The sequence below is a fragment of the Marmota monax genome, unplaced genomic scaffold, assembly GCF_021218885.2.
Source record: "Marmota monax isolate L192 unplaced genomic scaffold, Marmota_monax_Labrador192_F-V1.1 WCK01_AAM20220418_F8-fsc00220, whole genome shotgun sequence".
Lineage (NCBI taxonomy): Eukaryota > Metazoa > Chordata > Mammalia > Rodentia > Sciuridae > Marmota > Marmota monax.
Genome location: NW_026693909.1, coordinates 841,428 through 854,134, shown reverse-complemented (window position 1 = coordinate 854,134; position 12,707 = coordinate 841,428). Strand labels below are relative to the sequence as shown.

The 12,707-nt window shown below is 57.5% G+C and overlaps 1 protein-coding gene across 6 annotated transcripts in view; it reads right to left on the bottom strand.

Annotated features, from left to right (window-relative positions):
* Nucleotides 1-12,707, bottom strand: part of Ccdc57 (coiled-coil domain containing 57) — an 88,335-nt gene that overhangs the window by 28,711 nt on the left and 46,917 nt on the right. Inside the window, exons 16-18 of one of the 6 annotated variants that reach the window (XM_046463219.2) lie at nt 8,724-8,851; nt 1,665-1,828; nt 1,435-1,569 (exon numbers count right to left, since the gene is read on the bottom strand). In XM_046463219.2, coding sequence (XP_046319175.1) covers nt 1,435-1,569; nt 1,665-1,828; nt 8,724-8,851 — 427 coding nt within the window. Of the gene's footprint in view, nt 1-1,434; nt 1,570-1,664; nt 1,829-7,367; nt 7,539-8,723; nt 8,852-12,707 lie in introns of those variants that run through there. The other 5 variants (XM_046463220.2, XM_046463218.2, XM_058585231.1 and 2 more) reach the window with 5 other exon arrangements.

Genomic DNA, 12,707 nt, shown 5'->3' with positions numbered 1-12,707 from the left:
ACCTGGGCCGCTGCGCCTGCCCTCACCTCCTGCACCTGGGCCGCTGCGCCTGCCCCACCTCCTGCACCTGGGCCGCTGCGCCTGCCCCACCTCCTGCACCTGGGCCGCTGCGCCTGCCCTCACCTCCTGCACCTGGGCCGCTGCGCCTGCCCTCACCTCCTGCACCTGGGCCGCTGCGCCTGCCCCACCTCCTGCACCTGGGCCGCTGCGCCTGCCCCACCTCCTGCACCTGGGCCGCTGCGCCTGCCCTCACCTGCTGCACCTGGGCCGCTGCGCCTGCCCTCACCTCCTGCACCTGGGCCGCTGCGCCTGCCCTCACCTCCTGCACCTGGGCCGCTGCGCCTGCCCTCACCTCCTGCACCTGGGCCGCTGCGCCTGCCCTCACCTCCTGCACCTGGGCCGCTGCGCCTGCCCTCACCTGCTGCACCTGGGCCGCTGCGCCTGCCCTCACCTCCTGCACCTGGGCCGCTGCGCCTGCCCTCACCTCCTGCACCTGGGCCGCTGCGCCTGCCCTCACCTCCTGCACCTGGGCCGCTGCGCCTGCCCTCACCTGCTGCACCTGGGCCGCTGCGCCTGCCCCACCTCCTGCACCTGGGCCGCTGCGCCTGCCCTCACCTGCTGCACCTGGGCCGCTGCGCCTGCCCTCACCTGCTGCACCTGGGCCGCTGCGCCTGCCCTCACCTCCTGCACCTGGGCCGCTGCGCCTGCCCTCACCTGCTGCACCTGGGCCGCTGCGCCTGCCCTCACCTCCTGCACCTGGGCCGCTGCGCCTGCCCTCACCTCCTGCACCTGGGCCGCTGCGCCTGCCCTCACCTCCTGCACCTGGGCCGCTGCGCCTGCCCTCACCTGCTGCACCTGGGCCGCTGCGCCTGCCCCACCTCCTGCACCTGGGCCGCTGCGCCTGCCCTCACCTGCTGCACCTGGGCCGCTGCGCCTGCCCTCACCTGCTGCACCTGGGCCGCTGCGCCTGCCCTCACCTCCTGCACCTGGGCCGCTGCGCCTGCCCTCACCTCCTGCACCTGGGCCGCTGCGCCTGCCCCACCTCCTGCACCTGGGCCGCTGCGCCTGCCCTCACCTCCTGCACCTGGGCCGCTGCGCCTGCCCTCACCTCCTGCACCCGGGCCGCTGCGCCTGCCCTCACCTCCTGCACCTGGGCCGCTGCGCCTGCCCTCACCTCCTGCACCTGGGCCGCTGCGCCTGCCCCACCTCCTGCACCTGGGCCGCTGCGCCTGCCCCACCTCCTGCACCTGGGCCGCTGCGCCTGCCCTCACCTCCTGCACCTGGGCCGCTGCGCCTGCCCTCACCTCCTGCACCTGGGCCGCTGCGCCTGCCCCACCTCCTGCACCTGGGCCGCTGCGCCTGCCCTCACCTCCTGCACCTGGGCCGCTGCGCCTGCCCCACCTCCTGCACCTGGGCCGCTGCGCCTGCCCTCACCTCCTGCACCTGGGCCGCTGCGCCTGCCCTCCAGCCTCGCAGGCCCTGGCTCCTGCCGACGGGGTGTGCCGAGCCGAGCTGGCTGTTCCCCACGCATTCAGAAAGACGCTCTTTCTCGGTGTGCTGGGGGTCCTGCTGTGGCAATGTGATAAGAAGGGCTCAGGTGATGTCCACCAGCTGTCCAACGGCAGACGACACTCGTCCCCAGAACTCTGGCATTATGGACTCACTTCATTTGGTGACCCGAGGCATGGCCAGGATGGGGCAGGCTTAGTCCACCAGCCAGGACAAGGCAGGCTTCCTGCAGTCCAGCTATGTGCCTGCCTATCTTCTGGGGAGGGGGCAGCAAGCACTGTGCCCCTGGACACCAAGCAGAAGCCCACAGGGTTCTGGCCTAGAGAGGACAAATGGGACCCCCGAAGGTGCTGGCCTTGGCCTGGGGTGGAACTCGGCCTGCGATGGACATGAACAGGCCCAGGACCTGTGGGTGTGTCGCCAACCAGGCCACCCTGCCCACTCCTGTCCCAGGGCTTGATCACACCCTGCCTCTGGGGAAGGGCGCAGAAAAGCAGGCAGAAGGAAGACCAGGAAGGACAGCCCCAGAGGCATGGAGGGAAATGCCCAAGAAGCCAGAGAGAAGTCCCACGGCAGACGCAGCTGCGTGGAGCTGAGGGCATGGTGGCCAGGGGGCCAGGACCCCCATTCTCTCCTGGGCACAGCGGCAGGACACCAGCACATCAACGCATGTGCGGGAGGTCTGTGGCCTTGCTTGGCCATGTCCATCTGCCCATCACTTAATTCACAGTTCCCTGGGTCCCAGTGGCCACCGGCTTCCTGTCAGGCTGACCCTCTGCTTCTTCCCAGGGCAAGCTCCTGGGTGAGCCTGCCCCATCCCTCCGTCCAGAACCCTGCCCTCGGCCGAAGCTCAGGTTGCCCCTGGACTGGGCTGTGTGTGTGGCCTTGGCTGTGGAGGCACCTCAGATGGACCACGCCCGACCCTCCCCCCCAGCCGCCTGGGCGGCAGCTGTGACTTCTCCTCTCACGTCCCACAGCCCACCTGTCTCTGCCCTCCAGCCCCCCGGCCCCTGAAGTGGGCTCTCAGCTCCCCAGGCGGAGCCTGACTCCCTCCTGGCTGGGACAAACTCAGAGTGGCGTCACCTCAGGGCAGAGCGTGACTTCCTCCTGGCTGGGACAAACTCAGAGTGGCGTCACGTCAGGGCAGAACAGCCAGTCCCTCTCTACTGGCTCTTTTTGGTGTTTGTGGGGCTGGGGATTGGACCAGGGCCGTGTGCCTGCGAGGCAAGCGCTCTACCGCTGAGCTGGTCCCCAGCCCCAAGCTCTCTTATTATTTTTTTTAATATATTTATTTATTTATTTATTTTTAGTTTTTGGCGGACACAACATCTTTGTTGGTATGTGGTGCTGAGGATCGAACCCGGGCCACATGCATGCCAGGCGAGCGCGCTACCGCTTGAGCCACATCCCCAGCCCCGCTCTCTTATTTTGGATAAACAGAAAAGGCAATGTGCTCTGGGAGAATATATTCACAGCACATCCAGCAAACATGGATCCCTATCAAGACTGTGTAAAATTCTGATTTTTTGTTTTGTTTGTTTTTCTCTCTCTTTTGCAGTGATTAGGATTGAATCTAGGGGTGCTCTACCACTGAGCTGCAACCCAGCCCTTTTCATTTTTATGTGGAGACAGGGCCTCACTAGGCTGCCCAGGCTGGGCTGGGACTTTTGTTCCTCTGCCTCCTGAGTTGCTGGGGTCACAGGCGAGGCCACCGTGCTCAGCCTCAATGATATCCTTTAAAGAAGCCAATTATTAGCAGTTTGATTATTGAGCAATGCTGGGGACCCAACCCAGGGCCTCACACAGGGCGGGCACGTGTGCACCACTGAGCTGCATCCCCGGTTTTGAGCAGTTTAAGACACACACGCATGCACACACAATGCCAAGGTGCAGCCATCGAGTGGAACTGCGGCTGCGTGGCAGCGCACACCAAGGCAGGAGAAGGCTGCCCAGGGCAGGGCACATGGTCCATGCTCACGGTGACCAGCTGCAAGCCTCTGCCCAAGGTGTGAGCCAGCAGTGCTGCCCCGCAGGCAGCGTCCACCAAATGGAATATTATTCAACACTAAAAGGCAACGAGCTGTCACCACGGACAGACAGACAGACCCCTCAGCTGCACACGGCTAAGCCTAAGAAGCCGGTGAGAAGGCTGCAGGTTGTGCGGCTCCAGCTCCCTGGGTAGGAGGGCAGAACCAGGGAGACAGGAGGGTCAGCATGGCCAGGGGAAGGAGGGAGGGCGCGGCAGAGGCGGACACCTCTTGACCCACCTGCCCAAACCTACAGAAGACTGCGTTCCAGTGTGGGCTCCTCCAGACAGCGCACACACCAAGCACCACACAAGCACCACACAAGCACCACCCCAAGCCCACACCAAGCACCACACAAGCACCACACCAAGCACCACACAAGCACCACCCCAAGCCCACACCAAGCACCACACCAAGCACCACACAAGTACCACACAAGCACCACACCCAACACCACACAAGCACCACACCAAGCACCACACAAGCACCACCCCAAGCCCACACCAAGCACCACACAAGCACCACACCAAACACCACACAACACCACCCACAAGCCCACACCACAGCACCACACAAGCACCACACCCAACACCACACAAGCACCACCCCAAGCCCACACCAAGCACCACACCAAGCCCACACAAACCACCACACAAGCACCACACCAAGCACCACACAAGCACCACCCCAAGCCCACACCAAGCACCACACAAGCACCACACCAAGCACCACACAAGCACCACACCAAACACCACACAAGCACCACACCAAGCACCACACAAGCACCACCCCAAGCCCACACCAAGCACCACACAAGCACCACACCCAACACCACACAAGCACCACACCAAGCACCACACAAGACCACCCAAGCCCACACCAAGCACCACACAAGACCACACCCACACCACACAAGCACCACACCAAGCACCACACAAGCACCACCCCAAGCCCACACCAAGCACCACACAAGCACCACACCAAGTACCACACAAGCACCACACCAAGCCCACACCAAGCACCACACAAGTACCACACCAAACACCACACAAGCACCACACCAAGCACCACACAAGCACCACCCCAAGCCCACACCAAGCACCACACAAGTACCACACCAAACACCACACAAGCACCACACCAAGCACCACACAAGCACCACCCCAAGCCCACACCAAGCACCACACAAGCACCACACCAAGTACCACACAAGCACCACACCAAGCCCACACCAAGCACCACACAAGCACCACACCAAACACCACACAAGCACCACCCCAAGCCCACACCAAGCACCACACAAGTACCACACAAGTACCACACCAAGCTCACACCAAGCACCACACAAGTACCACACAAGCACTACTCCAAACACCACACCAAGTACCACACCAAGCGACATACCAAGCACCATACCAAGCACCACACCAAGCTCACACCAAGATCACACCAAGAACCACACCAAGCACCACACCAAGCACCACACAAGCACCACACCAAACACTACACAAGTACCACACCAAGCTCACACCAAGAACCACACCAAGAACCACACCAAGAACCACACCAAGCTCACACCAAGAACCACACCAAGCTCACACCAAGCTCACACCAAGCTCACACCAAGCTCACACCAAGAACCACACCAAGCTCACACCAAGAACCACACCAAGCTCACACCAAGCTCACACCAAGCTCACACCAAGAACCACACCAAGCTCACACCAAGATCACACCAAGAACCACACCAAGCTCACACCAAGAACCACACCAAGAACCACAGAAAGAACCACACCAAGATCACACCAAGCTCACACCAAGAACCACACCAAGAACCACACCAAGAACCACACCAAGCTCACACCAAGAACCACACCAAGCTCATACCAAGCCCACACCAAGCACCACACAAGCACCACACCAAGTACCACACAAGCACCACACCAAGCCCACACCAAGCACCACACCAAGCCCACACCAAGATCACACCAAGAACCACACCAAGCACCACACCAAGCACCACACAAGCACCACACCAAACACCACACAAGTACCACACCAAGCTCACACCAAGCTCACACCAAGAACCACACCAAGAACCACACCAAGAACCACACAAGCACCACACCAAGAACCACACCAAGCTCACACCAAGAACCACACCAAGCTCACACCAAGAACCACACCAAGCTCACACCAAGCTCACACCAAGAACCACACCAAGCTCACACCAAGAACCACACCAAGCTCACACCAAGCTCACACCAACAACCACACCAAGCTCACACCAAGAACCACACCAAGCTCACACCAAGAACCACACCAAGCTCACACCAAGCTCACACCAAGAACCACACCAAGAACCACACCAAGCTCACACCAAGAACCACACCAAGAACCACAGAAAGAACCACACCAAGATCACACCAAGCTCACACCAAGAACCACACCAAGAACCACACCAAGAACCACACCAAGCTCACACCAAGAACCACACCAAGAACCACACCAAGCTCATACCAAGCCCACACCAAGCACCACACAAGCACCACACCAAGTACCACACAAGCACCACACCAAGCCCACACCAAGCACCACACCAAGCCCACACCAAGCACCACACAAGTACCACACCAAACACCACACAAGCACCACCCCAAGCCCACACCAAGCACCACACAAGTACCACACAAGTACTACACCAAGTACCACACCAAGCTCACACCAAGCACCACACAAGTACCACACAAGCACTACTCCAAACACCACACCAAGTACCAAACCAAGCGACATACCAAGCACCATACCAAGCACCACACCAAGCTCACACCAAGCTCACACCAAGAACCACACCAAGCACCACACCAAACACCACACAAGTACCACACCAAGCTCACACCAAGAACCACACCAAGCCCACACCAAGATCACACCAAGCTCACACCAAGAACCACACCAAGAACAATACCAAGAACCACACCAAGCTCACACCAAGAACCAAACCAAGCTCACACCAAGAACCACACCAAGCTCACACCAAGCTCACACCAAGAACCACACCAAGCTCACACCAAGAACCACACCAAGCTCACACCAAGAACCAAACCAAGGTCACACCAAGCTCACACCAAGCTCACACCAAGAACCACACCAAGCTCATACCACGCTCACACCAAGCTCACACCAAGAACCACACCAAGAACCACACCAAGCTCACACCAAGAACCACACCAAGCTAAAACCAAGAACCACACCAAGCTCACACCAAGCTCACACCAAGCTCACACCAAGAACCACACCAAGCTCACACCAAGAACCACACCAAGCTCACACCAAGCTCACACCAAGAACCACACCAAGCTCACACCAAGAACCACAAAAAGAACCACACCAAGCTCACACCAAGAACCACACCAAGCTCACACCAAGCTCACACCAAGAACCACACCAAGAACCACACCAAGAACCACACCAAGCTCACACCAAGAACCACACCAAGAACCACACCAAGAACCACACCAAGCTCACACCAAGCTCACACCAACAACCACACCAAGCTCACACCAACAACCACACCAAGCTCACCCCAAGCTCACACCAAGAACCACACCAAGCTCACACCAAGAACCACACCAAGCTCACACCAAGCTCACACCAAGAACCACACCAAGAACCACACCAAGAACCACACCAAGCTCACACCAAGCTCACACCAAGAACCACACCAAGCTCACACCAAGCAAGACCCACAACAGGAAAGGGGGCTATGGGAACTTGGCACTTTTCACCCAATTTTTCCATAAATCTAAAACTGCTCTGAGAAATAGTCTATTAATTCTTTTAAACATTTAATATTTAAATAATAATATTGAAAAGAGCAGAAAATACAGATGTTATCCTGTTGACCTTCAAAGTTACCCACATGCAACAAACTGAAGGATCTCCCTGTGCTTTGGGGGTGTAAGCCGGCCCAGTAGCTCCAGACTGTCATTTGGCCATGTCCTAGGAAGATGGACATGAGTCAGGTGCAGTGGCACACACCTGTGACCCCAGTGACTCGGGAGCTGAGGCAAGAGGGTCACAAGCTCAAGTCCATCCTGGGCAACTTAGCAAGACCCTATCTCAAAATAAAACATAACTAGGATTGGGGGTGCAGATCAGCAGTAGAGCCCCCCCCCCCCCCCGGGTGTAGTTCATGGTACTGCAAAAAGGGGAAAAAAAGGAGGGTAATTATTTACAGGGTACTATGATAGTTAACAAAATAAAACGCCCGGGAAAAATGGTGACTATCTGCCTGCACTCGAATAGAAACAAACCTTCCAAGTTGAAAAACAGTTAAATAAACCATTAGACTGTGAGTTCATTAGATTGAAAAAAACGTTTTCAAGTTATTTAAGGATTTTTTTTTTTTTTTCTAAACTGGGGCTTGAACCCAGGGTGCTTTACCACTGAGCCACACCCCCAGTCTTTTCTACTTTTTGTTTGGAGACAGGGCCTTGCTAAATGGCCCAGGCTGGTCTTGAACTTTTGATTTTCCTGCCCAAGACTCCAGAGGAATTACAGGTATGCCCCACAGTGTCTGGTTTATCTGAGGATTTTTTTTTTTTTAAAAAAAGGAAATTAAAAAACAAATGACAATGGGCTGGGGATGCGGCTCAAGCGGTAGCGCGCTCGCCTGGCATGCGTGCGGCCCGGGTTCGATCCTCAGCACCACACACAAACAAAGATGTTGTGTCCGCCGAAAACTAAAAAATAATAAATATTAAAATTCTCTCTCTCTCTCTGTCTTTAAAAAAAAATAAAAATAAGATGAAATTCCTTATACACACACACAAAAAAAAAAACAAAACAACAACAACAAAGAAAACAAATGACAAATTTGGAAAGAGTTGTAACAGACAAGCAACAATTGCCTTAATATATAAAGAAGTCTTACAAACCAACAAGAATAAACACACCAGTAGAAAAATTCAAACATGCATAAATAACTCAGAAGAAATATAAAGGCCAATAAATGTTAGAGACATTGAAGGCCGCTAAAAACTAAGAACATTTCCCAGCTCTAAAGACATACATATTTTTTAACTTATATCGACGTGCCTTTGGCAGCTGTGTGTGCCTGCTGGGAACAGAGGCTTCTCATGTCCCACTTAGTCCTCCAGCAGGCAGCAGGACTGGAAGAGTTACCTGAAAGGTGGCGTGGGTCTTCACCTGTCCCAGAGGTGGGCTGTGGTCCCAAAGCGCCTCCCGTGCCTTGCCCTGGTCCTGGTCCTGGTCCTGGGGGGTGGGAGGCCGGGGAGGACAGGGCAGTCTCCCTGGAAACGAGACCAGGAAAGGGTCTGTGCTCTGTGCTTCAGTCACTCCTGGACGGCTTTCCTGCTGAACACAAACACTCAAGGACAGCATGTTCCTCTTCAAAGCCAAGTCACTTCTACACCAGAGAACCTGGGCAGGGGCCAGTGTGACTGTCACACACAGCCCCCGGCGGGCTCCCTGCACCACAGGGCTCCCTCCGGGCAGCAGAGCCGACTGGGCCTGTTAAGAGCACCCAAGGCAGGCCTGCTCTGCAGCACTCAGGGAGAGCAGAGTGGCGCCGTGCACCTGTGGGCCAGCCGCGTGGGTGGCTGAGGCAGGAGGACCGTGGAGCCCCCAGTTCGGGGCCAGTTTGGGCGACACTGCACAACTCTGTCAAAAAACAAAAAACAAGCAGCAGCAGCAAAAGTGTGAATCATATGCTTAAAAACGACAGCTGTGGTGAGTGCTTGGCATCCCACCTGCCTGGATCCTGGCACAACATGGACATCTTTCCCTGAGCCGATATCTCCAGGAGTTCTCTTTGAGCTGACATACTGCATGATCACTATTGAAATGACATTTCTAGAGCAAGGAATCAATTCAGGACTCCAAGAAGTTCTTGTTCTTATTTTCATTGCGGGGGGGGGGGAGAATTATAATTACAGCTATTTATCACACTGGAAACTAAAGCAGAGGGATTTTTTAAAAAACTTTTACAGGACTGGGGACTGAACTCAGGGGCGCTATACCACTGAATTAAGTTGCTGAGCCTGGCCTTGAACTTGAGATCCTCCTCTTCAGCTTTGCTGGGGTTCACAGGTATGCGCACACTGTGCCCAGGCTTTTTACCTATCTTGATTGGGCAAAAATGACACTTTATATGCTACTTAGTTATTGTGAGGCTGTGATCAGAGGCATTTTTATTCACTGCCATAAGCATCTCTAAACACCTGCAGGAGACGGCACCTGTGGGCCAAGGGAGAAGAGCTCACGGATGCGTGGCCCGTCTGTCGGCTGGACCTGAGATGGAGGCTGTGCACATGGCCGTGGAGGTGTGTGAGCAGGCACGCACACACACCTGGGTGCACGGGCCAGGGCACGTGCGTGAGTGTGAACACAGTCAAAGGACAGAAGTGCTGAGCCTTTTCACAAAAGTGTGAACTAACTCTAATTAGCAATTTTTGTTTTTCTGTGTACTTTTCAGCACTGTTTAAAAAAATTAATGGTTTTTTTGGCACTGGGGATTAAACCCAGGGGTGCTCTACCACAAAGCCATATCCCAGCCTTTTTTATCTGTATTTATTTTTGTATGTGGTGCTGAGACCTGAACCCGGTGCCTACGTACGCTAGGCAAGCGCTCTCCCACTGAGCCATGACCCCAGCCCCTTGACTTTGAGACAGGGTCATGCTGAATTGCCTAGGCTGGGCTTGAACTTGTGATCCTGCTGCTTCGGCCTCCCGAGCGTGTACCATCATACCCAGCGCTGTTTTAAATCTTTACAATGAGAAATCATCCTTTTTTGGATGAGAAAAGCAAAGTCTTTTTGGCCTGACGGGGAGCACTGGGCAGACGTGAGCTCCACAGAGCCGGCGAGGCCCTCGGGTTGAAGGCGCACGGCCGCCAGCGGGAGGCAGTCAGCCCCCTCCTGTGGGCAGACTGGCGGGGCTGCAGGTCACACGTGGGGGCCACCGGGGAGGTGGCTGGGGTGCCTGTGGACAGCTGCCGACAGCAGGCGTGCTCGGCTGCGGGCAGGACAGGTCTCATTCTGAAAGCAAGCGGTGAACAATGACCAGGAATTTGTCACAGCTGGTCACTCCATTCCACTTAATGACTGTGGCCCTACGGCGTAGGAACCAGTGGAGATGCAGAGACCAGCCTCGCCCAGCCCCGCTGCCAGGACCAGGCGCTGGGCTGGGGGGGCAAGGGGCGTGGGATGAGCAGAGTCAAACGTCCTCTGTTCTCTGCCCACTGTCTCCCTCCAAACCCAAGAACTGGCCACTCCTGCCCAGCCCTCCCGTGGCTCCTGTGTGCCCATGGACCCTGACACACAGGCCTGCCTGCGCAGAGACATGCTGCCTGGGGGCAGCAGTGAGGAGGAGGAGCTGCCATGACACCCACAGGCCCAGCAAAAGCCTCAGCTCACGGCCGGCGGTGCCTGGTGGGAAGGGGCCTTGCAGGGCCGGCAGGACACCTGGGGCAGGGGTTCCTGTGAGCACACAGCCCCTCCCTCCTCCCCAGGCAGCAGCACTGGGAGGGAGCTCGGGCCCGGCCCGCGCCAGGCAGGTGCTCTGTGCCCACCCCAGACTCAAGGTCTCTAAGCAGTGTTCCAGAAGCACCAGACGGGAGTCGGAGTCCTAAACGGCCCTCTGGAAAGGCCTCTCCAGTTGGGACCCCTTCTCCCGGTGGTGCTGGGGATGGGCCAGGCCTCAGGTGCTGGGTGAGTGCTGACCTGTGCTACAGGCCAGCCTCAGCTTTCTGATCTGAGAAGCAAGGGAAGTGGCACTCCTGGGCTCAAGCAGGGCGGAGCACTCCTCCTCAGCCACAGGGACTCCTGGGCACCTCCCAGCCCTCGGCTGGGCTTCCAGCCGCCCGACAGTCATGGACTCCTTTTAGGTCAGGTGTGGGAGTGTTCCCAGTCTGGGATCTTCATCTCTGATGCCTCTTCCTTAGAGACACTCAGATGAAATGGCCCCTGGTCTGCGGACACTGGCTTTCCCATGAGTGGCCGTTCTCAAATGAGCTCCCGCGGCAGAGAGAAACCAGTGAATGCGCTCCCAGCCCGGGGCGGGGGCCCGGTTTGAGCCGAGTGCCCTCACAGCACCTGCTGAAGTGAATTCCGGCTCATTAAACATGAGAAGAGAAACGCAGGGAGAGGCCCACAGGTGACGGAGGGAGCCACAGCCCAGAAGGAAGGGAAGGAGCACAGGCTGTGGGCGCTGCCTGCCGCGGTTCTCCAAGTCCTGAGGGTGGGGGTGGTCTTCCAGTGGAGTGAGAACGGCCAAACCGAACCACCACAGAAGAACACACAGAAGCCACACGCGGGCACGGTCCAGAGGCAGAGGCCTGCAGCCCGCGGAGGAGGCGCAGAGGTGCGCACTGCCCTGGGCTCTGCAGCGGGGGCAGACCTTTCATGCAGACTCTGGCTCCACGCAGGGACTGCACCATGGGGTGTGGGCAGGTGGATGGGCGGACGGAGAGCAGAACAGGTACTTGCTCAAACACAGGCTGTCAGGCTCAGCGGGCTGTAGGAAGCCACGAGAGCAGGAAGACAGGTTCACTGGAAGGGATGGCCAGAGGGAGAAGGGGGCATGGCTACCAACCAAGACAATGTGGCCAAGCTGGCAGGGGCTGGCGCCGAGGCCAGGGCGAGGGGCATCACACCTGACAGGGGGAGGGCCGTCTCAGTTCCGAAGAGGACAGCGCAGAATGGAATTGAGCAAGAGGCGAGGAGCTCTAACTGCTAAACCCACGGCTTGCAACGGTGACAGACAGGAGGAGCCAGGGTGCGTCCACCCTGCCAGCCCAGCCCTCAGGAGGCAAGTCTGAGGCCAGGCCGGGAAGCTTACAGAATCCTCTCTCAAGATAAAATGAAAAGGGGCTGGGACGCAGCGCCGGTCAAGTGCTCCTCGGGCCTGCGCGAGGCCTGGGTTCCATCCCCGCGGGCAAAGAGAAGCCAGTCCTGTGTGAACTGCAGAAAGTGCCCCTGAGGGGAAGGCGTTGGTGTCGGGGGAGAGCCTCCTGCCCACCCTGTCCCCAGCCTACGCCCTGCACTCCTAGGTGCCCCAAGGGGGCAGTGAGGGTGGACAATGGTCAGTGTCCACCAGTGCACACACCAACACCTCCCAACCCCTGCCGCTAAGGTCTGTGTACTGCTC